Source organism: Tachysurus vachellii, chromosome 11 (assembly GCF_030014155.1).
Source record: "Tachysurus vachellii isolate PV-2020 chromosome 11, HZAU_Pvac_v1, whole genome shotgun sequence".
Classification (NCBI taxonomy): Eukaryota; Metazoa; Chordata; class Actinopteri; order Siluriformes; family Bagridae; genus Tachysurus; species Tachysurus vachellii.
In genome coordinates, this window is record NC_083470.1 from 21,741,566 (window position 1) to 21,768,651 (window position 27,086).

The window sequence follows — 27,086 nt, forward strand, 5'->3', positions numbered from 1 at the left end:
GAAATAAATGTGAGTAAACCCAAAGTGAATATGTAACTTGTGAAGGAGACATGCAATTGTTTTGCTATATTTATATCCCCCAACAGTTCTCCCTACAGGGGACAAACAAGTCAGTGTAAAATAACAGCAACAATTACGCCATCCACCCAACTTGGTGGAGAGTGTTTTTGTAAAGCCTGTTTTATCAGAAGTGTGTTTTTTATCAGCCTGAGATACAGTAGCTTAGGGCTGAGATATGACAAATGTCCATAAAAGATAAAATGGCTGATGATTAATGTGGCACACAATGTAATTGTTAGTAAACTGGATGTTTAGTCGTAGCAGTGGTCATAGTTTTAGGTATTGGGATAAATAGACAAGACATTACCTTAGATACCCATTGTCTTTACACACACACACACACACACACACACACACACACACACCCCTACATCTATCTATCTATCTATCTATCTATCTATCTATCTATCTATCTATCTATCTATCTATCTATCTGTATGTATATATACATATGTACACATTATATATATATACATATGTACATATGTATGTATGTGTATATATATGTGTCTGTGTGTGTGTGTGTGTGTGTGAGTGTGTGTGCGTGTGTGTATGTATGTACAGTATGTATGTATGTGTTACAGACAAGCTTTGTAACCCAAATGTGCTATGATCATATTCATGAAATACTTTGCCTCCATCTACTGTTCAGATTTAAAAGTTGACGTATGCAGTTGTTATTTTTAATGGGAGTTTTCTGTATATATGTAACTGCTATTTTATTGTATCATCAGAACATTTGAAGATTGGAAAAATGACAAGGATTAGATTAAATATTCAGCGAAAATAAAATTGTTCTATTTTCCACCGAGCCTTTATGATATTTTCTTGACAACATCTTAAAGAAGAGACCATGACATTGTTCTTTTCTATAGAGACATGAATCTTTATTACTGTAATATAATTTACTTTAATACAATTTGCATTTTGGTTACAACTGTATATAACATAATCATAAAAGAAATATAATAATATATCTATTATATTCATGTTGATAATAAACTGTACACCTGTTAGATATTCATATTTATATATATTTACAATAAATACATGGCCATAGATATAGATTTATATACCTGCATACATGTATATATATATATATATATACACATATATATCTATATATATATATATATATATATATATATATATATATATATATATATATATATATATATATATATATATATATATATACACATATATGTATATATATTCAGCAAAAAGAAGAAAGGATCTTAAATGTAAAGCTGCATCTGGCACTGGCTCATATCCTTTTTCTTACGATCGGTTTATGAATCTTACTTTACAGCACATACGGTACACACTGAGACTGAAACTTAGCCCAGACCTGCTGGGAATGTAGAAACTATATGGCTATATGAATGCTTTAAAATGGTGACATCATACTGGTTACTAGTATACATTTGGCATCTGACACTCTATTTATTATAAGTACAAAAGTATTAGGTCTTTTCTAAACCTATTCCTGTCTCATACCTCTGGAGAAAAAAAACATTTTATACTTCCATCTGAGAATTTCTCCTGAGGCATAGGAAAGAACACTAAGTAGTTAATAATTCGTCTACACTGGCTTATGGCTGAATAGCAGCATAATACATTTACTGATGTTCAATTGCCCTTATTTGAACATTTAGACAGAACAAGTTAAGGACGCAAACACAGAAAAGTCCACCTGTTTATCGACAAAAGATAAAATATCACCAACCACTTCCAAGATGGGCTTTACACAGTTTTCAAACAAAGGCTTGTGATTCCAGCTTCAAAGATTTACTGCAGTCTTTGGTTAAAAAAACAAACAACTAAAACAGGTATAGTCAGTGAAACAAACTCCTAAGATTAGTCCTTATCCATGAGGTGCATATCCATCCAGTACAGAATGGCAAAGGAAGGAGGAAGGAGATGGGGACTGATGTCTTGAATGTGTCGTGTTGGAACACAGAGGGCACTTTCAGTTACTGTTTCATGATCTCTAAGTTTGGGAGTAAAATGCGTAGTGACAATCTGTGACTACTGGCTATTTCTGTTCCTCCTTAAATCCTCCATTTCTCTGCTGCATAGTGTGATTTCAGTACTTAACAATGGACATTGTAGGACAATGTGACTTTCACAGGCAACATAAAACATCGGTCATGTGGTTATTGCCATAGGCAATGGCTTATCATTCATCAGGCGTTCATATTCTAGGCTAAACTCAATATGAGGTCAGTGAGGTTAGAAGGACAATGATGAGGTGACAGGAAAATGTTTAACTGAGCCACAAAATGATAAGGTTCACTTAGAAGGCATAAAACCTGTGGGGCTCAAATAAAGAAGTGTGGAGTAAATACACATGTTGCATTATGTTAACGCACAGCAATTCGTTCAAATGCCAAACCCTGTAATTGTTATTTGGATGAGGTCTGGATGAGGTCCCAAGACAAAAACGATACAATAAGTTGACCTGATTAATGTGTTTTACACCACAGCGATGTTTAATTCTCGAATCTGATCAGCCAAAAAAGAGTTGATTATTTTTAGATAACAGCAGCTTTGCCAGGTTTATATTAATTATTTCATTCTAAAATATTAGTGTTTCTATAGCAACAGCTCGATTTCAGAGACTTGAAAGATACTGTAGGTGTTCCTCATAATTTAAGTCTAGGAATAAGCATAAAAAATCTTTACTGCCATGGCTTTGTATCAGTCAGTTTTCTGCTGCAGTATAGTCTTCAGGAGAAAAAGAGACGCTGGTGAATTAACGACTTTGAGGTCATGGCAAAACTAATTTGTCTTGCAGATGTTTCAGAACATTGAACGTAGCTATGAATGGGACGACGTGGTTCAATAAGTAAATTTTAATTTGTAATTGTTGGGACTGCTGTGGTATAAAAGGGATAAAACTCTGCATGAAATGTTGTTATGGGAAAGTAATCAGCTTCTGGGTGCTATCAGTAACTCCTGTCTTGTCACAACACCCTTGTTCTGAATTACTTTCCTATAACATCACACCCCAAAATGATTTATGCCATACATAATATTTCTATAAGGAAATGTTAATGTACATAAAACAAACCATTGATATATTTTTTTTGCATATCAAAAATCTTGGCTTGTGGCATTGTATTGCTTCATGTTCCTTATGTTCTAGTTCCTTATTCAGTCAGTCTTCCCTTCTATAACAAGCTTTGGAAAAAGCAAGACAATTAAAGCTGTCCCAGAGCAGAATCTAAAAACAGGCACAAAATATGACAAAAACATGAGGACATAAAACGTCCCTCAAGCATTCAACTGAGGAAGAAAAGCAGAAGACAGAAAGATTTTAATTTGAATCGTAATAAAGTAATAAACTAATAACTAATAAAGTTAATGTGGCCCAACAGCTTATAATATAGCCTATTTCAATTGATTAAAGGATTTCAAATAGTTGACCTGGTGGCATTATAATGCAAAAAATGCATCAATTCAGAACTTTGTAAGGTCCTTTAAACTTCCTGTAATTTGGCTTCTAACCATTTCTCTACTGAGTGTGTGCAGACTGGGCCTGAGCCAGGGAATCTGCACTATGGATCCTGAACTGTACATTTTATAGGTAGAGAACTTAGGGAGACTGGCCGCTGATCCATTCATTTCTGATTCTGGCTCTGTGAGTTGTGGTTGATGGGACATGAGAAAGGAGAATGGAGACTGATCAGATTCATGGGCAGAGAGGTTGTTACACTGAATTTTTTCTTGCCCTGGCAAAGACATACCAACATAGGGTATACGGTTGATATCCCGCTGCCCTGTTCTCTCTCCTCCCAAATCATTTGGCAGCATTTGCTTTGTCTTACCTTTTGACTCAACTTTCAGCTGCCCATCTCTCCTCGCTCTGTAGTGTTCAACTCCCTGATTTCCCCGAGAGGATTCATCCTCTTGAGACAACTGACTGTTTTGCAGTTCCTTCTCATTCCATTTCTGATTCGACTCTACAAACCTCTTCTCACGAATATGCATGTGCATTTTCTCTCTCTCCTGCTCTTTGTCTCGCTGCTCTTTCTCACCTATAGTCTCTTCCTCACTCTCATTTGTTGGCTGTCTCCTTCTTTCCTCACTTTTACTCCTCCTACCCCTCTCCTTTTTTGTCTCTCTCTGCCTAAGTCGTCCTCTCGTTGCTGGTTCACTGATATCCTCTCCATCGCTGTGTCGTCCATGGATGGTTCTGGGTAAACTGTGGGAGCTTTGTCTCCTCCTCCTGTCCTTAGACCTGTGTCCTGTGACCTGTGTTTGTTTGGGGCTCTCCTCCCCGCCCTGGTGCTCTGTTCTTCCTCTCTGGTCGAGGGTCCTGCCTGTTCTTGTAGGGCTGGACATGGAATTCAGACGGTGGTGTTGGTGATTCACTGCAGCCAGATGCGACTGCAGGGCTGAGGGCAGGGAGGAGACGGCTGCTCCTTGATCATGGCCTAGAGAAAGGGAGAGATTAAAAGACCTACTTAGAAACTGCCAAAACACTGAGTTTAATAACTGACAGCTTCAAAAATACACACACACACACACTCACATACAATATGTATATACATGCACATGTATGTATATATCTTTTCATAGCTCTGTTACTTAATGTGTGCACCTGGTCAAAGTTCATCCCTTGATTAGATTATCTTTACATAACCTCGTGTGGGTAATATCTATTAAATCTGAGCCTTATTTTATCCATGGTTAATGTTCAGTGTATTCCTTGTATTGCATTTCCTTATTTTTTTAAATTAGATATTGTTTATGTTTAAATCTACTGGTTCTCTGAAGCCCACTTGGGACTTGAACAATGAGTCCTGCCTTCCTTCACGTTTCCTCACACAGTGATTTTCAGGCTTTGTTGATATTGTTGATTAGCTATAAGCCATACGGAAACAGACATATGCAACGTCAGGTGCGTTTGTAATAAAGATTATAATGCATTTTGGATTTTTACATTTTTTTATAAATAAAATTCTATACTATATAACCCACCATATTTGTCAAGCTCCCAACCTTCTACTTCAGTTTACTTTTACAAGGCATGTGACGACAAACCAGACAGTAAAGTTATTAAAAAGCAATAGTTGGTAAATTGGTATTATTATATAGAAAAGCAGTAACTTTCTTATTTTTAGTCACATTACCATTATATAAGAAATGTTTCCAGACTAGAGACACTCAATGGACGACTCCCAAATAGCAATAGAAAAAGAGAGGTAGAGAAAACAGGAAAATGGGAGAACTAACAGGAACGACTACCAACCGCGTGTTCTCGGTCCGCCCGATCACATAGAAGCAAGGCTCGCCCAGCTTGGAGTTGGTCATACAGAGAGAAAGACTGGAAAGCTCCACTGAGGGACAGACAGACAAGGGGAAAGGGAGAGAGGGAGGAGTGTAGAGAAGTAGAAAAGTGCAACCGTTTCACAACGGTTAAGAGGGAAGTAGTTTTTAAAAAATGAACATTTTAAATAAAAAAAAAAAAAAGGGGGTAGCAAATGAAAAAGAGAGTAGATCCAAGGAACAAGAAATAGTAAATGTAGGAGGCAGGAGATAATATTGCTCAAGAATGGAAAGGAAGGACGAGAAGAAGAATCAAGAATGTCAAGAAATGTGAAAACATAAATTGATGAAACGGTATATATTTATATCAAAATAAAAAGAAAGTGAATAAAAGGAAATTAAGAATACATGATAGGATAGAAACAAGGATAGAAAAATAAGTTGTTTGCAAAAAAGAATCTGTAATCTGTAATCAGTAATCTGTTAAAGAAAGAAAGAAAGAAAAAGAACAGCCCATACACCCAGAATTGTCAGCCTTATGCTGTTACAGCTAAACTGCATTGGCATTTATGTCCAGCAATGCCTGACTGTATCATCCTCTCACATTCATCACATGCTCAGCTCAAAACATCCTTCAGAACATGCACTGGATTCTCTATGATAAATGAGCCTTTTAAATAAACTCGTTGCTCATACTTGAAGCAAGCAATCGGCATGAATCATTCGGTTAAACTTACCATAGTCAGGGACGTATCCATTGCCTTTTTTCAGGACAAGATGTAGCTTATGGCTTGCAGTCCTGATCTGCTCCACAGCTTGACTGTGGCTCATACCTGCTGTGCTGTTCCCATTGATTTCCACTAACTGGTCACTAACCTGCAACATTAATCAATATTGCATTATTTTAGGCTCATAGAAAACAAGTGTGAACTGTGCACCAAATCTCCAGTAACAGAAATACATTTTATATACACTTTAGTCTATTATTAGAATTATCTGAGCAGAGAATTAAAATGAACGATCGGTCGGCTCAACGATACCAATTTAGTAAACATTAATGTTAACATCAAGAAACTTTCCCTACTTCTCCGCAATTGAGCTGCTTCAAGGTGTAGATCTGGGCAAGAGTGTAGAACCATTTTAAAGCTTTAAATGTACACTAGAGCACAAAGAGCTCCATCCTTACAAATTGGAATAACTTTGGAACAAAAAGGAACTCAGTGACAAGGCTAGACAGGGTCTTTCTCAGGATCACAGAAATGCATTAATCAGGCCTTTAGGGAAGAGTGGCTAAATAGAAACCACTCGTGAGTAAAAAGCATATGGCAGGCACTTACAGGACTCGAAGCATAAGAGAAGAAGACTCTCTAGTCTAGTAAGACAAAATTAAACCCTTTGAGTTGGACTACAAGTGCTGCATCTGGCAGAAACCTGGTCACTATCAATTGGCTAATACCATGATGGAATTGGAAGGACGTATGTAGCCAACTACAGAGATGTCCTTGAAGAAATCCTGCTCCAGAGTAGACACAACCTGGGTTGAAAGTGTGCCTTTCAGCATGACAGTGACCCAAATCATACAGCCAAGACAATGGTGGTATGGCTTCAAGACAAGTGTACAGTACATGAATGTGTATGAGTGGCCACTAAGATGAACGGGAAATGTCCAATCCAGGTCTTCACTATTCTGTCTCATAGATGTAAATATTGCAAAAAAAAAAAAAAAAAAAATGCTTCTACAAAGTACTAAATAAAAGGAATAATGAATAATTTCTTAATTATTGTAGATTGTATGTGGATTCGTGGACAAAAATATCCATTAAATAAATTGTATATGATATACAATGCTATGCTAATGCGAAGTTATCGGAATACATTTACAAAACAAATATATGTTACTTTCATATTATTATATTATTATATTATTACTGAAATTCTGTATACATTAACTGTACGACTAACCTGCATCTTTCGGCTGCTTGAGGCCGGTCCTCCTTCCATCAGGCCCAGAACATAAAGATCCATATTATATTCGCTACCTCCTCTAAGACTGAACCCAAAACCAGTGGGACCTCTCTCTAGCTCCACACTGTAGTACCGTGATGAGTCCTGAGACAGGGAGAGAGAACAGATATACAACATTGCTTTTACATAGATGTGCATTTACTTACCAACAAGCCCAAAAACCTAAAAGAGAAACATGCTGTCTAACCTTAGGTTTGGACCTGTGAGGCTTTCTGCTTCTGTGATGGGGATCACTGTCTGAGTGCTCAGTGGAATCTGAGGAAGACATGAAAGAGTGTGAGAGAAGTGGACACAGTTTTACACCGTAGCATAGCACTTTTTATTTTATCTGATTTCTCTGTAGGTACATTACATATTAGAGAAATCTGTGTAAGAATTGCTACCCTTTCCCTTATGCTCAGAAATAAATGTTTAGACTATTGGCTGCCCAGTTGTTCGTTTTCCAGCTGTGAAACACTGGTTGAAGTGTAGCATTGTTTTTTTTTTACAAGTCTGTAAATGGGAACCAGAAAAGTTCATATTAAAGCTTTTAAAAAAAAGAAGAAGATACACAAATAAAAGATACACACATAGTAAATATATATATACACTATAGTTTAGGAATAAATCCTCAAACATGTGAAATAGTGTTGAATCCATTTCAAAGCGTAAGCAGAGAAAATGATCACTATACAAAGCAAAGCTATTTAAAGAAACTCACGAGCGCTGGCGCGTGGGACTATAGACAGACGCAATGTGTTGCCCGCTCTGCGCAGTATTTGTGCCAGCTCTCTGTGGGGCAGATTAACCACACTACGTCCCTCTACTGACTCCAGCCGATCGCCGGGCCGAATCAGGCCACTTCGTGCTGCAGGACTGCCACGGCGTACAGTCACAAACCGGTGAGGCAGCAGAGATGCCGCTGGAGGGAAGAGTGAATTTTTCATCATGTTAATTGGACTTTTTCATGACATGTAGAGTAAGATCAATATCACACTCAAGGAGTGGTCAAGTCATCACTTTTGGTAAAAAATAGCTCAGTTCAGGTATCTATGTTGCTGCAGACAAAAACTGTGCAATTCTTTTGAATGAAAAACTGGAATGAAGATGTTTAGTATCTCCAAGAGCATTAGTTTAAATCCCCACTGTCAGTTGTCACCAGAAGAGGATAAGGTCCCTTTTGAATCTGGTTTGTAATTAATTATTAAATAAATAAATAATCGTTGATTAATATTGTGAAAAATACAAAGCAAATAAAATGGAACTGAATTAGAGAAGGATTGAATGGAAGAAGGCACTACAAAATACTTAGACAAGAACAATATAGAAGTGCTGAACAATCCATATTAGAGATGAAACAATTAATGGGATACAGCGGAAAAAGTGGGGAACATTTGAAGGGGATGTAGAGCCAATATGTGAGGGCAATTATTCATCAGCTGGGCCAAAAATGCGCTCGCTTAATTTACAATATCTCTCGTAGATGGACTAAGTAAGACTCCAATAGCAAATGGTTTTCAAATATGCTTAAAGAAAACTAAAGGTGCCCAAAAGAAGACAACGTAAGAGACATACATAGTGTATATTGTATAAGCTAAGATTTCCATATGTATACACAATAAAGAGAAATAAATATTCTGAAAGATTTGTTTTTATTATTCAAAAATACTTGTAGTGCAAAGAAATAAAACACAACATAATATTCACAAGACATGCATATATTCAAAGGTTCAACATATAGCCAAAATATCAGTGGGGCATTTGGACCTGGCTCAGTGTATCAATTAGGGATTGAAAAAATGATGGACTAGTGTTTGGCCAACTCCAAATTATATAACCTTATATATCATGCTGCTGTTTATCTGCTATTGAAAAAGCTCAATACTGTTGTAAAGCATCTCAAATAATAAAAAGTAAAAACTGTCCTGATAAACTTGACACAATCAACATAGTGTATACCTAGTTAATGTATACCTTAGTCTTAACCAGCTATAACAACAACAAAGTATCTAGATTTCCTAACTGTGAATATATAAACTTCTACAGTACGCAGGCACTTTAATAGGAACAGTTGTACCCCTATTTATTTATGCAATTAACACATCAGCCAATCATGCTGCAGCAACCAAATGCATGAAGTCATCCAGATACAAGAGCTACAGTGAATATTTACATCAAACAACAGCAAACAAAGTAGGGTTGTGGATGTGATCTCTTGATCCAGTGACCGTGATATGATTGTTGGTGCCGAACAGGCTGGTTTGAGTATTTCAGAAACTACTGAGCTTCTTGTGTATAATGTTTTCTAGAGGTTATACAGAATTCATTCATTCATTCATTCATTCATTCATTTATTCATTCATTGTCTACCGCTTATCCGAACTACCTCGGGTCACGGGGAGCCTGTGCCTATCTCAGGCGTCATTGGGCATCGAGGCAGGATACACCCTGGACGGAGTGCCAACCCATCGCAGGGCACACACACACTCTCATTCACTCACGCACTACGGACAATTTTTCCAGAGATGCCAATCAACCTACCATGCATGTCTTTGGACCGGGGGAGGAAACCGGAGTACCCGGAGGAAACCCCCGAGGCACGGGGAGAACATGCAAACTCCACACACACAAGGCGGAGGCGGGAATCGAACCAACAACCCTGGAGGTGTGAGGCGACGTGCTAACCACTAAGCCACCCTGCCCCCCCATGTTATACAGAATGTTCTAGAAAATAAAAGTCAGTATGTGGCAGCTTTTGTAAGGAAACCTGTTGCTGAGAGGTCAGAGGAGACTGGCCAGACAGCTTCAAGCTGACAGGAAGGCTATGGTAACTCAAACAAACACTTTATCCAATAGTCCTGAGGAGAAACGCATCAAACAATGGGGTCTATTCCTGCCAGCCAGGAACACGTTTCTGAAGGTGACATTGGCTCTCCGAAAAAGGGCAGAAGAACTTATTTGTTCTCCATTTGTCATTTTTCTTTCATCTCTGTTTCTCATTTCGTCTCATACTTCTCTCTCCTTCATTTCCTTTCACATGTCTGTTCTTATTTTAGCCTTACCCACAATTCTCGCTCCACTGAATCTCTCTCACATCTCTTTCACCTTGCTCTGTTTTTTGCTCTCTTGCTTTCTCACCCTCAGTATGGAGAGTGTCTCTGGGAGGAGAAACATTACATAAGCCACCGAACACGGTAAACAGTGTACGCATAATCAACGTTCATCCGTCCACAAAGCCGTGTTGACATTTAAACTCACATGCTGTCCTCTGCTCTGTCTGAAATGATAGACTCATCATCCCTCCTCACACACCTTCTCATCAGCTGCCATCAGTACATTGTTTGGCTAATATCATTTGTGCATATCCATTCAGAAACCCACAATTGACAAGGATACAAATTAAATTGGAAGGATATTAACAATAATATAATCTCTAACATTCTCATCCTTCACAGCTTTAATCAGACCAAAACCTGATGCTTGCCTGGAGAAACACTAAACTAAGAAATTGAGTTCAGTATTGTTTTAATTGGCTTTTAGATTTTTTTTAATTAACAGCAGGCTGAGACAAGTGTCTGATTTAGACACACAAAGTTAACACAAAGTTTTCCTCATGTTAGCATCCCTATCACATTCAGGATAAGGATTAAAGGTGTCAGTTTTCTTTTAGAATTAACTGCTGCTGCATCAAATGAGTTTTTTTCCCCGTGGAAACATGGACGTTATGCCGTCATTGGTCTGTTCAATCCAAAACCTGATATACACTCACCGGCCACTTTATTAGCTACACCTGTCCAACTGCTTGTTAACGCAAATTTCTAATCAGCCAATCACATGGCAGCAACTCAATGCATTTAGGCATATAGACATGGTCAAGACGATCTGCTGCAGTTCAAACCGAGCGTCAGAATGGGGAAGAAAGGTGATTTAAGTGACTTTGAACGTGGCATGGTTGTTGGTGCCAGACGGGCTGGTCTGAGTATTTCAGAAACTGCTGATCTACTGGGATTTTCACACACAACCATCTCTAGGCTTTACAGAGAATGGTCCGAAAAAGAGAAAATATCCAGTGAGCGGCAGTTCTGTGGGCGCAAATGCCTTGTTGATGCCAGAGGTCAGAGGAGAATGGCCAGACTGGTTCGAGCTGATAGAAAGGCAACAGTAACTCAAATAACCACTCGTTACAACCGAGGTATGCAGAAGAGCATCTCTGAACGCACAACACGTCGAACCTTGAGGCGGATGGGCTACAGCAGCAGAAGACCACACCGGTACTAGTAAGGTGTACCTAATAATAATACCTAATGAGTGTATATGAGGGATGTTTTACTGTGGAAGAGAGTGTAGCACTGCTTGAAACTCCTATATTCCTGTAGGATATATTCCTGTTGCTCCCAGTGTTCCACCTGAACCCTAAGCACTATAAAAGAAATACTGAAGATGAATGCTTCATGGGTGCATCTTCGAGAGTCATCTCTCTCTCTCTCTCTCTCTCTCTCTCAATAGCAAAATTCTTCCAGTGAACTGGAACCTAACAATCCTAAAAGAAAAATCCACAATGCAGCACAAAAACCAAAACCGATCTCATCAGTACTCACCACGTTCCCTTACTGAGAAAGACGTCATATAAAACATTGTTGTAGAAAGGATTGCTTATGATTTTTAACTTCATTTGAAAGTATTTAAGTGTTTAATGAATTAAAAAAATGACTAGCAAGTCCAGAATCCTGCTTGAAGTACCGTGGCAGAAACATGTGTCATCAAGCTGACGAATATAGACGACACATAAACGTGCGATAAATAAAACGTAAACATTTTATGTGTCTGGCTTTTTACTGTGACTGAATAGGAAATTAGAATGTTGCCGGAAACTGAGTCATCAGTGTACCGATGGAGCTGATATAGATGCACATAATATCTTTTTTTACTCCTATGGGACTCTAAAAAGTCTCTAACTCTTTTATTACTCTAAAAGGACCCTTGCGCAGGTGTTCCATTTGGGACTTTTCCATATAACACATAATAATCTCTTTCTCTCTCTCTCTCACACACACACACACACACACACACACACACACTTCCTTGGCTGTGACACACCAGGGTGTGAAAAGTGCGAAGTAAGCTGTAGAATTAAGCTGAGCCATGAGAAAATCACAAGACCCTAATACCCACATGTGCACACACAAATACACATTAGCGCCTGATTAATGGTGAAACACACAAGTGAGCAGAACAAGACCACATACCAAAACAGCATGAGCAAAATAAATGGCGGAAAGGAGGAAAGTCAGAGAGAGTGTGTGTGTGTGTGTGTGTGTGTGTGTGTGTGTGTGTGTGTGTGTCCACTGATGCTAAAATGGCTTTTTACTGCAGTGGCTTTAACTAGCACTAGTGTTATACAACGAGTGGCAGTGAGTCTAAACCACTTGAGCACCTGGACTAGATTTCCCATTAGATATTTTAATATAATATTGTAATATTGTTTCTAAAAGATTTACTTGGTTAATTCATCTAAGATATCTAATTTGCCCAGACTGACACATCACAGCCTAGAGGATCAACAATAGCAACAATAACAAGGTCCTGAGTCGTTCCTGTTACGTGGTTTACTGCAACTGTTAGCGAGATCATACTGAAAGCAATCTGCTCCAAAGTTTGCGGTGGAAATCGTTTAAATTATAGCACCTCCTCAGGTGAAGTAAGAACAAATATGGCTTAAGTCACTTACTGCAATAAACATCATTGTTATATTCAACATTTCAAAAGACCATTTCAATTATATTTTACTCCAGAAAACATTACAAATTCTAAACCAGTATTATAAAAGGAATAGAACCTGGGATGGAGTGCTGTTACAGGAAAGTAATCAACAACAGGGTGCATTTAACCCCCAGAGGTTGATTATTTTCCTATAACAGCAAATCCTTATATCACAGCAATCTGTCAATGATTACAATGTTTTTAAATGATTAATCATAGTTATATTTAAGGCTGTGAAACAATCCTGAAACGAACAAGGTATACCAGACCCACACCGTACTCTCAAAACCTAGCACATATTGACCCATAAACAGAGCTCATGCTTTTTAAAGCTCTTAGCAAAAGCACAGACTAAAGCTGTTCAGGACATTAACCGTGAGAATGCTAGAACACAACGTACCTGTGACATGAAGCATCTGCAGTGACTTTAATTTCAAATGTAAATAATGTGCACCAAGAAAACAATATACTACAAAACATAGTTGTACTACAACTATATAGAATGCACTAAACTGTGTTCAGTGTTTCATATGCAAAACTAATTTATGCATATATACATATATTATATGCTTCAAAACTATGCATTACTGAGTGACCAGGAATAACAGTGTGTATGTGTATGTGTATGTGTATGTGTATATGGTGACTATTTCAATTAACCTAAAGTTCAGTCTGAAGGATGACAAAGAGAAACGCAGTGTAATTTCTGCTGAGATGAATATGAGGGAATCCCCATGACAGGCCCTGGGAGACCTCTGTGCGTTTGCATTTGTGTGTGTGTGTGTGTGTGTGTGTGTGTGTGTGTGTGTGTGTGTGTGTGTGTGTGTGTGTGTGTGTGTGTGTGTGTGTGTGTAATACTTATGGCCATGTAATTCATCCATGCACATAATTTCATTAAAGCAATCCATGACACAATTCAGCGCATAATAAACACATGCAGCAAAACACCCAGCAAATATTTTTAGCTATTTATAAAATTACATGCACTGCATAACACCTCTTACACTCTTCTCATCAAAGCTCTAAAGTCATACTTAAGACAAAAAATGGAAACAGGCAGAGAAGGTAAAGAAATCCTAATTTCATCATTGCAGCAACTCAGAAGCGACAGTTCAGTAGGAGCATGTTGCTCTCGGTAGAGAAATCTACTAAGACGCAGTGTAACAGGAAACTGAGAGAAAGGATAGTTACGTTTGGAATCCTTTGCATTTTTCAGAGCCGACTGCAGCCTCTCCAACATTTCTCTGTGTGTGTGTGTGTGTGTGTGTGTGTGTGTGTGTGTGTGCGTATGTGTGTGTGGAGGCAGGGTCCTGATCCCAGTCCCCCAGTCACACTCCTATTAAATCCTAGCAAACCTGAAAGCGAGCAAAATCTACGGACAAACAAACAAAAACATCTGAGAAAAGAAATAAAAAAGAAAAGAAAAAGAAAAACTCTGTAGATCTCATGCTGGGAGCGAGCCGTTTAGGGTAGTGCACTCATTTTTAACTTCAGCATCTACGAGCAAGTGCGAAAGGAAAAGAGGAGGGAGTCGCAAGAGTGAGGTAGGGAGAAAGAGTGATGGGGAGGAGCGAATGAGGGAGAGAGGAAAAAGACCACTGCAGAGCGGAGGGGGGTGAAACAGAGACAGAAAACAAGAAGAGAGAAAGAAAGAAGGGTGAAGGAAAGCAGGACAGTGAGAGACAGGATGGTATGACGTATATGATGCAGGAAGCAGTTGAGACCGAGGATGAGGGCTGCTGTAGCGTTCTCAAATTTGCTTCTTATACGCGATAAAACTGACTTGTAATAAGACGCATGACCTCTCGTGTGTGTGTGTGTGTGTGTGTGTGTGTGAGAGAGATTAAAGGACATACACATGACACCGGTGCTGCATCACAGACAGTACAGTGATTTGAAAGCATTTAATCTAACTGCTTACACCAGAATGTACCTGTCTGGTGCAGTAGAAAATAAAGGAGTGCAGTGAAGATTAGAGGACAAGGAATGATAGCTGGCAGTTTATTTACTTTTAGACATAAGAGAGACCACATAATCTTTAAGAAAGCTCATCCTTTTAAGGTTAGCAGTTATATGAGGATAAAGTTTAAGGGGTTAAATCTGACCTGGGGCTTTTTTTTTTTAAAAGAATTATACTGGAGTATCTCAGGGGCTTTAGTTTGGTCTGACTCCATCTTGTCAATCATTTTTTTAGACAGTGTATGGAAAGACAGCACAATAATTTTCCTTCTATAAAATAACCCCAGGTGAGATACACTCTATTAAGTACTGTACATCGTGCTATTATAGAGTAAAACCCACTGCTGCTCTTAACATAGCCTCAGGTTTTGGAAACATTCCTTTAAGATTCTGTTCCATGTTGCATTGCAAACTTGCTGCAGGTTTATCAGGTGAACATTCATGGTGCACATTATATGTTTTACCCAGTGATCATCTACCGGATTCTGACCTGGTGACTGGGGAGTGATGAATATTCAATTCAATTCAATTCAGTTCGATTTCAATAGCGCTTTTAACAATGGACATTTACAGAACAACATTTTAGAACAACAGCATTTATCCCCCTATACTTGAGTGAGCCTGTGCACACTATAGTCTCAGATACCAGTTCTTGGCTGTTAGGACTAGAACCTGATGTGGCGTTGTGTTGTTATAGCCCTTTTGCTATATGCAACATATCGAGAGAACTGCCACTTCCTGGATTTTTTCGTTTTCTGTTTTTTTGTGAATCGTGAATTGCAAAAATGTTCCCGTTCCTTACTTGGGCATAGTTTTGGACAATGTTTATTATTACCCTATTCACACTGGCAGTAACGCAATAACTACTATGTCCTAATGAGCTTTCCAATTAGGCTAAATTAGTAATTTGCACACAATAAGCTCTGGGCTAGAACATGCTAATGTCTACTTGAATCTGTTTCCGCCCACGTTGGTGATAATTTAGCAAACACAACCTTTCACTTCACATCTGTCTAACCATGTGTGTGGCTTGCAGATCAGGTAAAATATATAAATATATAAATGGCTTGTCTTTGCAGCAGCAGCAGAGCGTATAATGATGTTAGTGTCAGCTGTGCAGTGGTGGGGGAAAAACAGTCAACATACCCATGTCTTAAACCTTCAACATATCACTATCTGTCATGCTGTTCCACCTTGGATAATCGCTCTGTTCGTTCATCAATCAAATGCTCTCTTATATTTTGTACTCTGGCATTTATCTCTCTTTACTCAGTCTGCCCATCTTTCCCTATCCTCTCCCTCTCAACATTTCTCTGTGCATTTTTTTCCCCTGGTAGTTTACTTGTGCCTCTTTATTATTGCTGCATTTTAGCATTGATGCATTGCAGTGTAAAGTAAGACATCCTGTTTATGTGTTAGGGAGAGAAGCAGACAGGTACGAAAATTTAGCTGAATACAAATGCTAACTAGAAAATGTTACTGATGTTTGTGTATGCATATGCAATAGCTTTTCATGCATAAGTGCAAACGAGCATGAATCTTTAGGGGGACGGGAGTATCTATTAAAGAGGCAGGTGAGTGTACAGTGAGTGTGCACTAATAATGAGACTATTTTACTTGACTATTCAGGAAAACTCGTGTTTGAGATGGTTTGATGACCCAATTGGCACAGACCTGGCAACACTGTATTTTCTCCCTATGTGAATTACTTCAGACCCATCAGCATCACTAATACTATTGTGTCTGAAAGCAACGTACTGTACTCTCTCTTTCAGCCCGAAGCAAGAATTAATCAAGTTGTCCTTGTTGCTAATCTCTAAATATCCCACCGTATAATTAGCATTAGAAGAGAATTTGTTGCAAATGGCACATGTTTATAATGATTAGAATGATTTCATTACTTCACATCAAAAAGCAAACCCACAGTGTTTGATTGACAGTGCTACTACAGATACTACACACAGACCTCATTTCACACACTCACTTTCACTCACAAACACACACATTTTCCGAGACATAACATTCATGTCCCAAACCAGCACTCAGTGGTCAGATGATACTTGATAGATTACTAAAAACTATTTATTGTGTCCCGCTGACCCTTTTATCGTAGTCTGTTCCACTTCAACCTCACCTCATGTTCCACCAGGTTTTACTTTCATCTATATCCCAAAGTTTAATTAAATAAATAAAGCTATAAATAAGGGGGCACGGTGGCTTAGTGGTTAGCACGTTCGCTTCACACCTCCAGGGTTGGGGGTTCGATTCCCGCCTCCACCTTGTGTGTGTGGATTTTGCATGTTCTCCCCGTGCCTCGGGGGTTTCCTCCGGGTACTCCGGTTTCCTCCCCCGGTCCAAAGACATGCATGGTAGGTTGATTGGCATCTCTGGAAAAATTGTCCATAGTGTGTGATTGTGTGAGAGAATGAGAGTGTTTGTGTGTGTGCCCTGCGATGGGTTGGCACTCCGTCCAGGGTGTATCCTGCCTTGATGCCCAATGACGCCTGAGGCTCAGACGCACAGGCTCCCCGTGACCCGAGGTGGTTCGGATAAGCGGTAGAAGATGAATGAATGAATGAAAGCTATAAATAAATAAGGGTGGTCTGATACCATCTTGTAAGTTTCCAATACTTTCGAAAAAGTGGAGCACACCTTAGGAAACACCCAAAACACAAAGCTTACATTAAACAACACTCTCTTCTAAGTATGTTCTGGTTTTGCTTCTCAATGTAGTCCATCTGTCCTGTTTTAGTCTTAGTCTATACAGTGCCCATGTACCATTGCTCATGTACCATTGCCCATGTACCATTGTAAGTTTTTACTGATACACTTTTTTTACTGAAATTGATTGAAATAACCTGAGATTGCACAAAATTTGTGAACAAAATACAAATCCTATCACACCAGCAGGTGGCAGTAGTTTCACAAACATGGTCAGAGTGGAAGAACCTTTTCAATGGTCAGCATGTTTTTAAACTATTCAGCATCTTAGAGCCTGAAATGATTTCAGCTTTCAGATGATGTCCATAAAACAATAAAAACTATTCAGAATATTTAACATTTTCTCCTTAAGGCAAGTAAAAGAATTAGCAAAATAATATGTACAACTATGTAAACTATGTATTGCAGGATGGTTCATTTTTAAAACCTTTTGAAATGTGTAAAATTAAATGAATATACTAATATTCTCAAAATATACCATCTGCAATTCGTCAAATAATAAGGAGCTTACATAGGATACTATGGAAGATAGGTAGGTCCATAGGATCTTAGGCATGTGGCCAATTAAGCCATACTTTGGCTGTGTGTGTGTGTGTGTGTGTGTGTGTGTGTGTGTGTGTGTGTGTGTGTGTGCAAAAGTGCAGCATATCAAGTAACAAAAACTTTATTTCCTGCCAAAAACGTTATGCCAAATATATCTATAGGAACTTGTAAAGCAGAATGCCTTAATACTTCAGCTGTTATGGAAGCGCTCACCTCTGCCGTTCTCAACGTCCTGTGATGCAATCACAAACCCAAATCCCTCTCCTGGTTTCCTCTTTAACTCCACCTCGAATCCCCGTGGCAAAGGTGACCTGCCCTTCCCTTCAGTCTTCAATCTGGGATTGAGAGTAGTCCCGCCCTCCTCAGTACTCATCCAATCACGAGGCTCCAGCGTTAGAGTGACAGGTACAGAGTCCAAGAAGCTGGTGCTCTGGACCAAAGAAGAACGCACCAGTGACTGAGGGGGTGGTGTAAGAGACTTCCGTAGCACAGGTGGAGTATCAGTAAGAGGGATCTGAGAGGCAGAGGCAGGGCGTGGCAGGGCAGTGCTGTGTTGGCGCTTAGACTTTGGAGAGATGGACGAATATATGGAGCCTTTGGGGAGGAGAAAAAAATATATCAAGTATAATGCATAAAGTAAAAGTTTACAGTGTGAACAAATTGTGGTACTAGTTAAAAATAGTTGGCAATACAATAAAGAATGATGTTTTTTATATTTAATCAGACATGTAAATTTCAAACGTGTATTTAAGATCTGCTTTATATGTGACTTGCCTCCTCTCTGAACTAGCACAATGACCTCTCCATTTTTGGTGTGCTCTTCCAAAGTACGATAGACCTAGAATAATTTTTTTAGATTTTTATTTTCTGTTTATATTGTTGTATAACGTTATTAGAAATGACCACTCTTTCTCTCTATACCTGAATGAAGCTGAGGCTTTGCACATTGACTCCGTTGATCTTCACAATGGTGTCTCCAGGCTGGAGGCCGTTACACTGCTGCCAGTTCCACACTCTCTTCACCACAGCTTCCCTTCCGCCTTGTCCGCCCGCAATCAAGCTAAACCCCAAACTCCCGTCTTGTGTGCACTTTGCCAGGGCGATGGGCACAAGCTCCCGGCCCCCACTATTGCTCATTGCCCCTGGTGAAGGGGCGCTACTGCCTGGACTGCCGCTGTTGGCACTTCCAAAAGTGAAGTACGGCCCATCTGAGTGCACGCTGGTGGGAGGTGTGAACAGGGTGCGTTGACCATTTTGAAAGTGTGTGTATCGTTTCCCCCCACCAGGGGAGGAGGCGATGGAGGCATGGACTGCTTCATTTTGGGGGAGGGGTAAGCGAGAAAGGGGTGGGCTCGGGGCATAGGAGGAAAGGTCACTGTCGGAGGACTTAGTAGAGTAACCACGCAAAGGAGATGGTGGGAAGAGTGAGTTGTTGTTGTGGTTTTGAATAAAGGAGGCTCTAAAAATGGAACAAGATGAAAGTAGAGACCAGCAAAAGTGAAGTATGGAAGCAATAACTAGCTAGAGGTACGTGGTCAATTATCTACAGTACAATGTGTGCAGATAGCACAAAACGATCCATTAGTAGTTGGATAGGGACACAATTAGTAATGCTCTGTATTGAGGTTACATTTATAGTCTTCTTATTTCAGGAGAAATATTATTTATTTCAAATTGCTGAGGAAAAAAATATATAGTGCTTAGTAAGATCCAGAGTGATAAATGTTACCTGTGTGAACCTATAGCTGAAATCACTTCGCTGTCACTCTGGCTGGCCAGATCTGCTCTCTGCAGCTGCCTGATCCTTCTCTGAGAATATTGCGGCCTCACGATATCGCTCTCTCCCTCGCTGGAGTATCGGTAAGAAGACGGCATTCTCGAAGGTGGTGAATAATGTGAAGCATTTCCATTGGCGTCCAGGCTAAACCTGGATGCACTTCTTCCATAAGCTCTAGGATATCTTCCTTCTGCATTGTACATAAGCCTACTGTGATTGAGAAGTGTCTGGGAGTGTGGGAGCAGGGCCTGGGCTTTGGGCTGGGTAGTGGTTGGAAGAGGTGAAGGTTGAGAGGCAGGCTCCTGAGACAGTCTGGGGTTGCCATCTGAGTCATAGAGCATGGGGTAGCCTCTACGGACCACCATGTCCACGCTCTGGCCCACTGGCACAACCTTCAACATTTCCAGTATTTCTGTATGAGAAGTGCCCAGCACACAGGTGTCGTTAACGTACACCAGGATATCCCCTAAATAAAGAGAGAAAGAGAGAGAAAATGCTAAATATTATTGCACAATAAAAATAAAAATGGGGCAGTAGAAAACAGAACCCAAAAATTATCTAAAGAATTTTGGTGTAATACAAATACACCAGAGCGGTTTGTATTACTGTATATGTTCTTTAATTATACAAACCGCTCTGGTGTATTTTAATAATAGTTTTTCCTAATCTCTGCCTAATTCAGGCTTTTTTTTTTAAATCAAACTACACTATAGTGTCGACTTCGCTCACTACACCGCTTTAAAAATACTGTGAAAAAAATCTGTAAAAAAAATGTCATTCTGCTTTGCAAATAATTACAAATATTTCATAATTACTATAAAATATTAATGACAAAAAAGTTTCAAATCTGGGGTGTGCACATAATTCTTTTTGTCAGAATAAATTTACATTGATTGAAGTTTACTCTTTCTCGTATATTCAGTAAACCATTTCTCAGATTTTTTTTTTTAAGGTTGTCAATAATTCTGAATTATTCTGGATAATTCCAATTCTGGATTAATTGAATCTTATCCAAACTGCTCCGACATTCTACAGGAAAAGGAACATTACTCTTCAAACAACAGTGGCTATAATAGTAGTTACATGAATGCAATTATATTCAGCTCATAAAATTATAATTAAAATTTAATGAATTGTCAGTGCGCTCTCGATGCTGTCTAGTATACGGCTTGTTGCCTACAAACTACTAGTGCATTCACCACATTAATTGGAACTCTGAGCTCTCTAAATATGTTCTAATTGATTTAAACTTTGAGACACATTGAGACACATTGAGACAAATGATTTGCTCATTACCAATGTTAAGAGTTGATGGCTCTCCAGGTGTTACGCTGTATATCTGTAAGAACTCTCGAGGCCGCCTGCCACCGGCGATTTTAAAGCCGAAGCCCTGCGGTCCTTTGCACACCCGAGTGTGGATCGAGTATCCTCTCAGCTCACTTGGCTGATCTGTGAATTCGCAGACTAAAAGAAAGAGAAAGAGAGACAGAACAGATTAATGTATGCTTCTTAACAGGAAAGGTCCAAAAATATTATTACAAAATGAGGAAATGAGTGGACAGTAAGATTAGAGAGTATATAAGCGTGTATTGTGTTTTTTATGTGTCTGTGTCAGCTGTAGAGAAGCTAGAACAGGGGTCGGCGACCTTAAACACTCAAAGCCACAAAACCCTTTTGACTTCTAAAATGAAGATAACACTGTATATATCGTTTTTTACCTTTATGGAAAGTATAGAAAAAACTGTAGTGTGTTACATTTACTAAAACAATGAACTGCTACCGAGTAAACGAAATTTTACTTCTAAAATTTTTAAAACATTTTTAACCTTAACAAAAAAGACGCTGGGTTGAAGGTTACTTTCAAATAAAATGTTCAATGTCTAATTGAGTCCTCTTTGTATTCATGACATCAAAATTTTAACTTGCCGGCTGCAGCAAACCAAAAATGCGTCTGCTTCTGTGTGTCGGATTTCGCAAGTCGGCAGTTATAATGCATATTTTGAGCGGTTTATTTTAATGTTACAAGAGCATCATAATCTTAGAATTTAGAATTACATTTTTTAAAAAAACTAACTAACTAAAATAAAATACATTTAAATTAAATATTTATTTTCCAAATCTACGGGGAGCCATAGCAGAGGGATGAAAGAGCCACTTGCGGCTCCGGAGCCGCGGGTTGCCGACCCCTGAGCTAGAAGAATGTCGACAAATCAGGGAATTTTAATCAGTGAATTTTGTATGTAAGGCTACAATGAGTGTAAAACATGTAAGTAGCTTTTATTTAACACCAGAGGAGAGACACCATTCTCCATCTACTCCACAGTGCTTTAGCAGGTGCAACTAACAAGCATCCCATAAGTGGGGATGTGGTGGCTTAGTGGTTAAGGTGTTGGACGACTGATCAGAAGGTGGTGAGTTTGAATCCCAGGTCCTCCAAGCTGGCACTGCTGGGGGTGTGAGCAAGGCCTTTAACCCTCACTTGATTGTTTGTATAAAACGAGATTAACTATAAGTTGCTTTGGATAAGGACATCCACCAAATGCTGGTTATGTAACTGTATTATAAGTGTAATTGTTGTTCTGCACTAGGTTAATATAGTTAATATAACAACAGTAGGTCTATATGCTAAATTACAGAGAATGTGTTTGGGTATATGATGAATGTTGTATTTTCAGCACAAATAAAGCAGCCAAAAATAAAATACAAAGAAAAAAATGATTGTAAGCAAAACAATAATCCTGGGTGATCTAACAGTAAAGATTAGACTTGCTTAGACTCTGAAAATCGCTTAAATCATCCAGTTTTGCTGTTTATAATATACTGTGCATATGCAGTATGCGTTGACTTATATTGCTATGTATTCTTAACTGTATTCAGCACACAGAAAAGAATGAAATAAATTCACCTAATTCTTATGTGAAAATTACATCAACACCTATACAACACCAACACCAACATTGTACAATATTCTGAGTATTCACTACTTTAATCACAGAAATATTAGCATCCCAGTCAGACAGCATATGGGCGAGTTGTTGCATCACTTGATTTCATCCATTAAGGAGGCTTCATGGCATGTGAGTTGAGCATCATGCCATTGAGATGTCTGTGAAGGAGACTTCTGACTCAGCACCTGCTGTCGGATCTGTGCACACAGCACCTAGTGGTCCAAACTCTCAGATTCATGAGTAATAGTATAGCATTTACTGGTCAAAGTTTATTTCTCTACATAAATAACTTTTTCTGACAGATTCATCATAATGTTTTCATACAGTTTAGTGTTAATCGTTACGTAGCTCTTGTTGTAGCCAGCAGGCATGTCCTGTTATCAGGCAGCATCTTCAGTATGCTATTGAATTCACATAAGAACTGTTTAAAGAAACTGATACACCGTGGGATAATCTAGTCAATCTCCTGGTTAATTAAACCAGAAAATGTTTTAGATATTCGATCAGCTGTGTCTAGTGGAAGAATCTGCTTCATTTCATTAAGGCAGACTTTCTATCTGTATGCAGTACATTCACTGCTGCTGTGCTGAACTCCTTAACCTATCCTGATCATCAAATCCCGTGACAGATGACGGGTTATCAGTGTTCTCTGCCAGCCCGGGCTCATTATTCATGTGCAGAGAATGAGAAGCAGCCACTGAGGATACATCAGGGTTTGTCTCTGTACATGAGGCAGCTATAGAAGGCTCCTCTGCACTACACTGTTCTGTTGCATTGCAGCTAATAATCTTGTTCCTGGTGTCAATTCGTCTTCTTTCATTTAGTAAAGGTGCTGTCCAATGCAGCAAATAGTAACCATGACCTTCATCTTCATACAGTAATGTCTGCTGTATATTTTACCTTTCCTTCTTCCAAGTAAACTGCAACATCTAAGTTAGGGCCAAATCACAAATGGCTTCCTATTTACATTGAATATGCACCCTACATAGTGCCCTGCTCATTTAGTTGGGGTTTTATTTATAGCTCAAATTCTTTTGAGAAAAGAATTCTTCTTTCTTCTACTAAAGTATTGGTATACTTGGGTGCACACACTGACAAAATAAACCTGTTACCGCATGTCAGTAGTAAAGAAAAAAAAGTCTATGTAGAAACCTGTAATGCAGGGTTTGCCGTTCAGTAGATCTTTTACAATTTTAGAACATTAAAACCATTAATCATTTAAAGAACACTTGAGGAACACTCAGATACTGTAGTGTAGAACTATACATAAATACATCTTTATTGAAATGATCAATTTTGTATGTAAACAATATTTAGCATATAATTTAAAATAATGTCTGGTGTAGCTATTTAATAGAATAGAATAGAATAGAATAGAGTAGAATAGAGATCATGCTTACTGTCAGACATAAAAACTGACTCTTGGCTCGACGTGCGTCGGGTGTGCCAGTAAGTTGGCTTGGGCTGATGACTGTAAAACAACATGACAACACAAGATGTCAGTGTTGCTATGGGAAACAGCAAGAAATCACAGAACTGTATCATATGCACTGTACAACACTATACAGTGTAATATAATATGCACTGTAGTCTGGCTTGTACAATGATAAATGTAATAATATAAGGGGGAAAAAAAACAATTGCATGCAATATTAGTGTTTTACATAACAGCAATGTTTGCACAGTGGCCATACTCTGTGTAGTATGGTTCCCCTGAGTCACTGTAGGTCATTTCCCAGGTTTCAAGCCCCGCCCTCTGTGGTCCTCTTCTGTGCCTGCTCCCGTTCTCAAAGGCACTGCCGTCCCCTCCGCTGGAGTTACGAGATTGGCTCGGGGATGATGTCGGGGCAGGGACGCTGCTGGCACCTCCTGAGCCACCTAAAACATCGATAATAGACAAGATGAAACTAAAGGACAAGATGAAACTAAAGGAAGCAGGAACAAAAAAATATTTTATTTGACGGTTCTGCTCTGACAATCTGTCTGCGTGAAGACAATATGATTTATTAGAGCTGTTAGTGAGAAATGTAATCCATTACACAGTTAGCTGGAGCAGGTATCACTTGGACCTATTAAGAGATTCTGAGAATGATGAACTGTAGACAGATCTGGTATGCGCAATTAAATAAGTATGTGTTACAAGCTTTCCACACCATAAAGGTCAACGTGTAGGCCAAAGAAGGTTCAATCCATTCATATAAAGTCCAAATGAAACCAGTACTGAGTCGACATGCACATCTGAGTCAGGTCAGCATCTCACTCTCCACACTCTAAGGGGAAAGTCTATCTAATCCATATAAACAGATCACTATGCAAGCCTGCACTGTTGATTGGCTGCCATAGAATGGTTTGATCAATGACTTTGTAAGGTTTGTGCCACCTCCCACAAGACTACTGGGCCAGTGCAGGAAAAGTGCAGAGCATGACAAAACTAAAGTGAACTTACCAAAGAGTCGAATGGACAGTTTTAGCAAAAAGTCAAATTCACTAAGGATTTATTAAATAATTTAGGCATAATAATTTAGTAGTTACCATTGTCAAGAAGTAATCTGAGAATAACTGATTGCTCAACAAATGAATCCTTTTGAATCATACAAACAAAGGTTTTGTTCAAGTAGTATAACACTGTACAAAAGGGGGGTTAAGTTACATAGCAGACTTTTGGCAAGGTAGAAATGGCTTTTTCCCAAAACCTCAATCAGCATTGAATCCTATATTAGTCAGGATCAGAAGACAGATTTGAACATCCTGCTGAAGCTAAGACTAGAACATAGACCTAATATAAATATTGAGATAAATTGATAGAAATCACTCCCCATTGCCAGAAACTTTAACTATTTAAAGAAATAATTATTACCTTTCTGTACTAGATATTTAAACAGATCTTTGGATTGGTTCCCTGCTCACTGACCTCAAATACACTGCTACCTCCTGCTACCCCATCAGTTCTGACACCAACGTACTAAAAGTAAATAGGTTTTGGAACGGCACTGGATTTGACATTTTGTAGTGCAGTATGAAAACACGAAGAACATCCAGTGCATCATGACAGGTAATATACAGTGTATGTATATACTGTATGATGTGCTGTTTGGTCTGATTACTATGCACCCATAACTCTCTCTGGTAAATATAGTCAGTTACGAGAGCAAACTTTCAGATTCTTTTTATAATAATAAGGAGCAGATTAATTGTTTTTGATGTGATTTCTAGTTCATAGCTTGAATAGCTTTAGTGTCCTTATAGGTCAAATGACTGCATGAAAAGAACATTAGCTAATTATGTGTGTGTCTTTAAGCAACAGAACCAAAGTAGGTGATAATGAGTAAGGAACTATTTTAAACACAAGAAATAAGAGCTTTGTTAGGGTTTCCTTTGAAGTACAATGACACGACCCCATTTTCTTAAGTTTTAAATGACGTCTACCATGTATATATTATAGATTGTGTTATATAATGCTGAAATTTAGCATCGGCCAACTGTAAAGTGTAAAATGTAATATATAGCTAACATTATTTATAGGGATGCTCCGATCGATCGGCTGAAGATCGGTATCGGCCGATAATCACATTTTATGACTCGATCGGTATTCGTTAAACTTGGCCGATCTTAGGAACCGATCGCAATTGATGACGTCAATGCGTGAGGACGTAGACGATGAGTGGGGACGTAAATGTTTTGGCGCCGCAGTCATGTCATCGCCGGTGTGGAATTACTATGACGTTTCGAGAAACAATGAAAAATTCGCTATTTGCCGTTAATGTTTCAAAGAAATCTCACGTGGAGGCGCATTGTCCAAAACATTTAATACGACAAACCTCATTCGGCACTTAAGAACGAGCCAACGATGCAAAAAAGGCAACGGTAACTAATAATGCGACCCACACTCAGCCATCCATTACAGACATTCTAAGAAAACACGAACTGTACACACCAGAGAGCAAGAAAGCTAACTAAATAACCGCGAAGATAATGGAATTTATATGCATTGACCACCAGCCTCTGTCAGTCACAGAAGACATTGGATTTAACGCCTA

General features: G+C 38.8%; 1 protein-coding gene across 1 annotated transcript in view; it reads right to left on the minus strand.

The window, feature by feature from the left end:
* Positions 1-1,259: 1,259 nt before the first annotated feature.
* The window catches only part of LOC132853803 (membrane-associated guanylate kinase, WW and PDZ domain-containing protein 1), a 57,046-nt gene continuing 31,219 nt past the window's right edge, over positions 1,260-27,086 (minus strand). The window contains exons 6-17 of the mRNA XM_060881784.1: positions 24,744-24,927; positions 24,450-24,520; positions 21,398-21,565; positions 20,054-20,567; positions 19,246-19,783; positions 19,099-19,162; positions 18,538-18,918; positions 8,063-8,263; positions 7,550-7,617; positions 7,300-7,446; positions 6,075-6,213; positions 1,260-4,502 (exon numbers count right to left, since the gene is read on the minus strand). Of these exons, the coding sequence (XP_060737767.1) occupies positions 3,526-4,502; positions 6,075-6,213; positions 7,300-7,446; positions 7,550-7,617; positions 8,063-8,263; positions 18,538-18,918; positions 19,099-19,162; positions 19,246-19,783; positions 20,054-20,567; positions 21,398-21,565; positions 24,450-24,520; positions 24,744-24,927 (3,452 nt within the window). The 3' untranslated portion in view covers positions 1,260-3,525. The remainder of the gene's footprint in view (positions 4,503-6,074; positions 6,214-7,299; positions 7,447-7,549; positions 7,618-8,062; positions 8,264-18,537; positions 18,919-19,098; positions 19,163-19,245; positions 19,784-20,053; positions 20,568-21,397; positions 21,566-24,449; positions 24,521-24,743; positions 24,928-27,086) is intronic.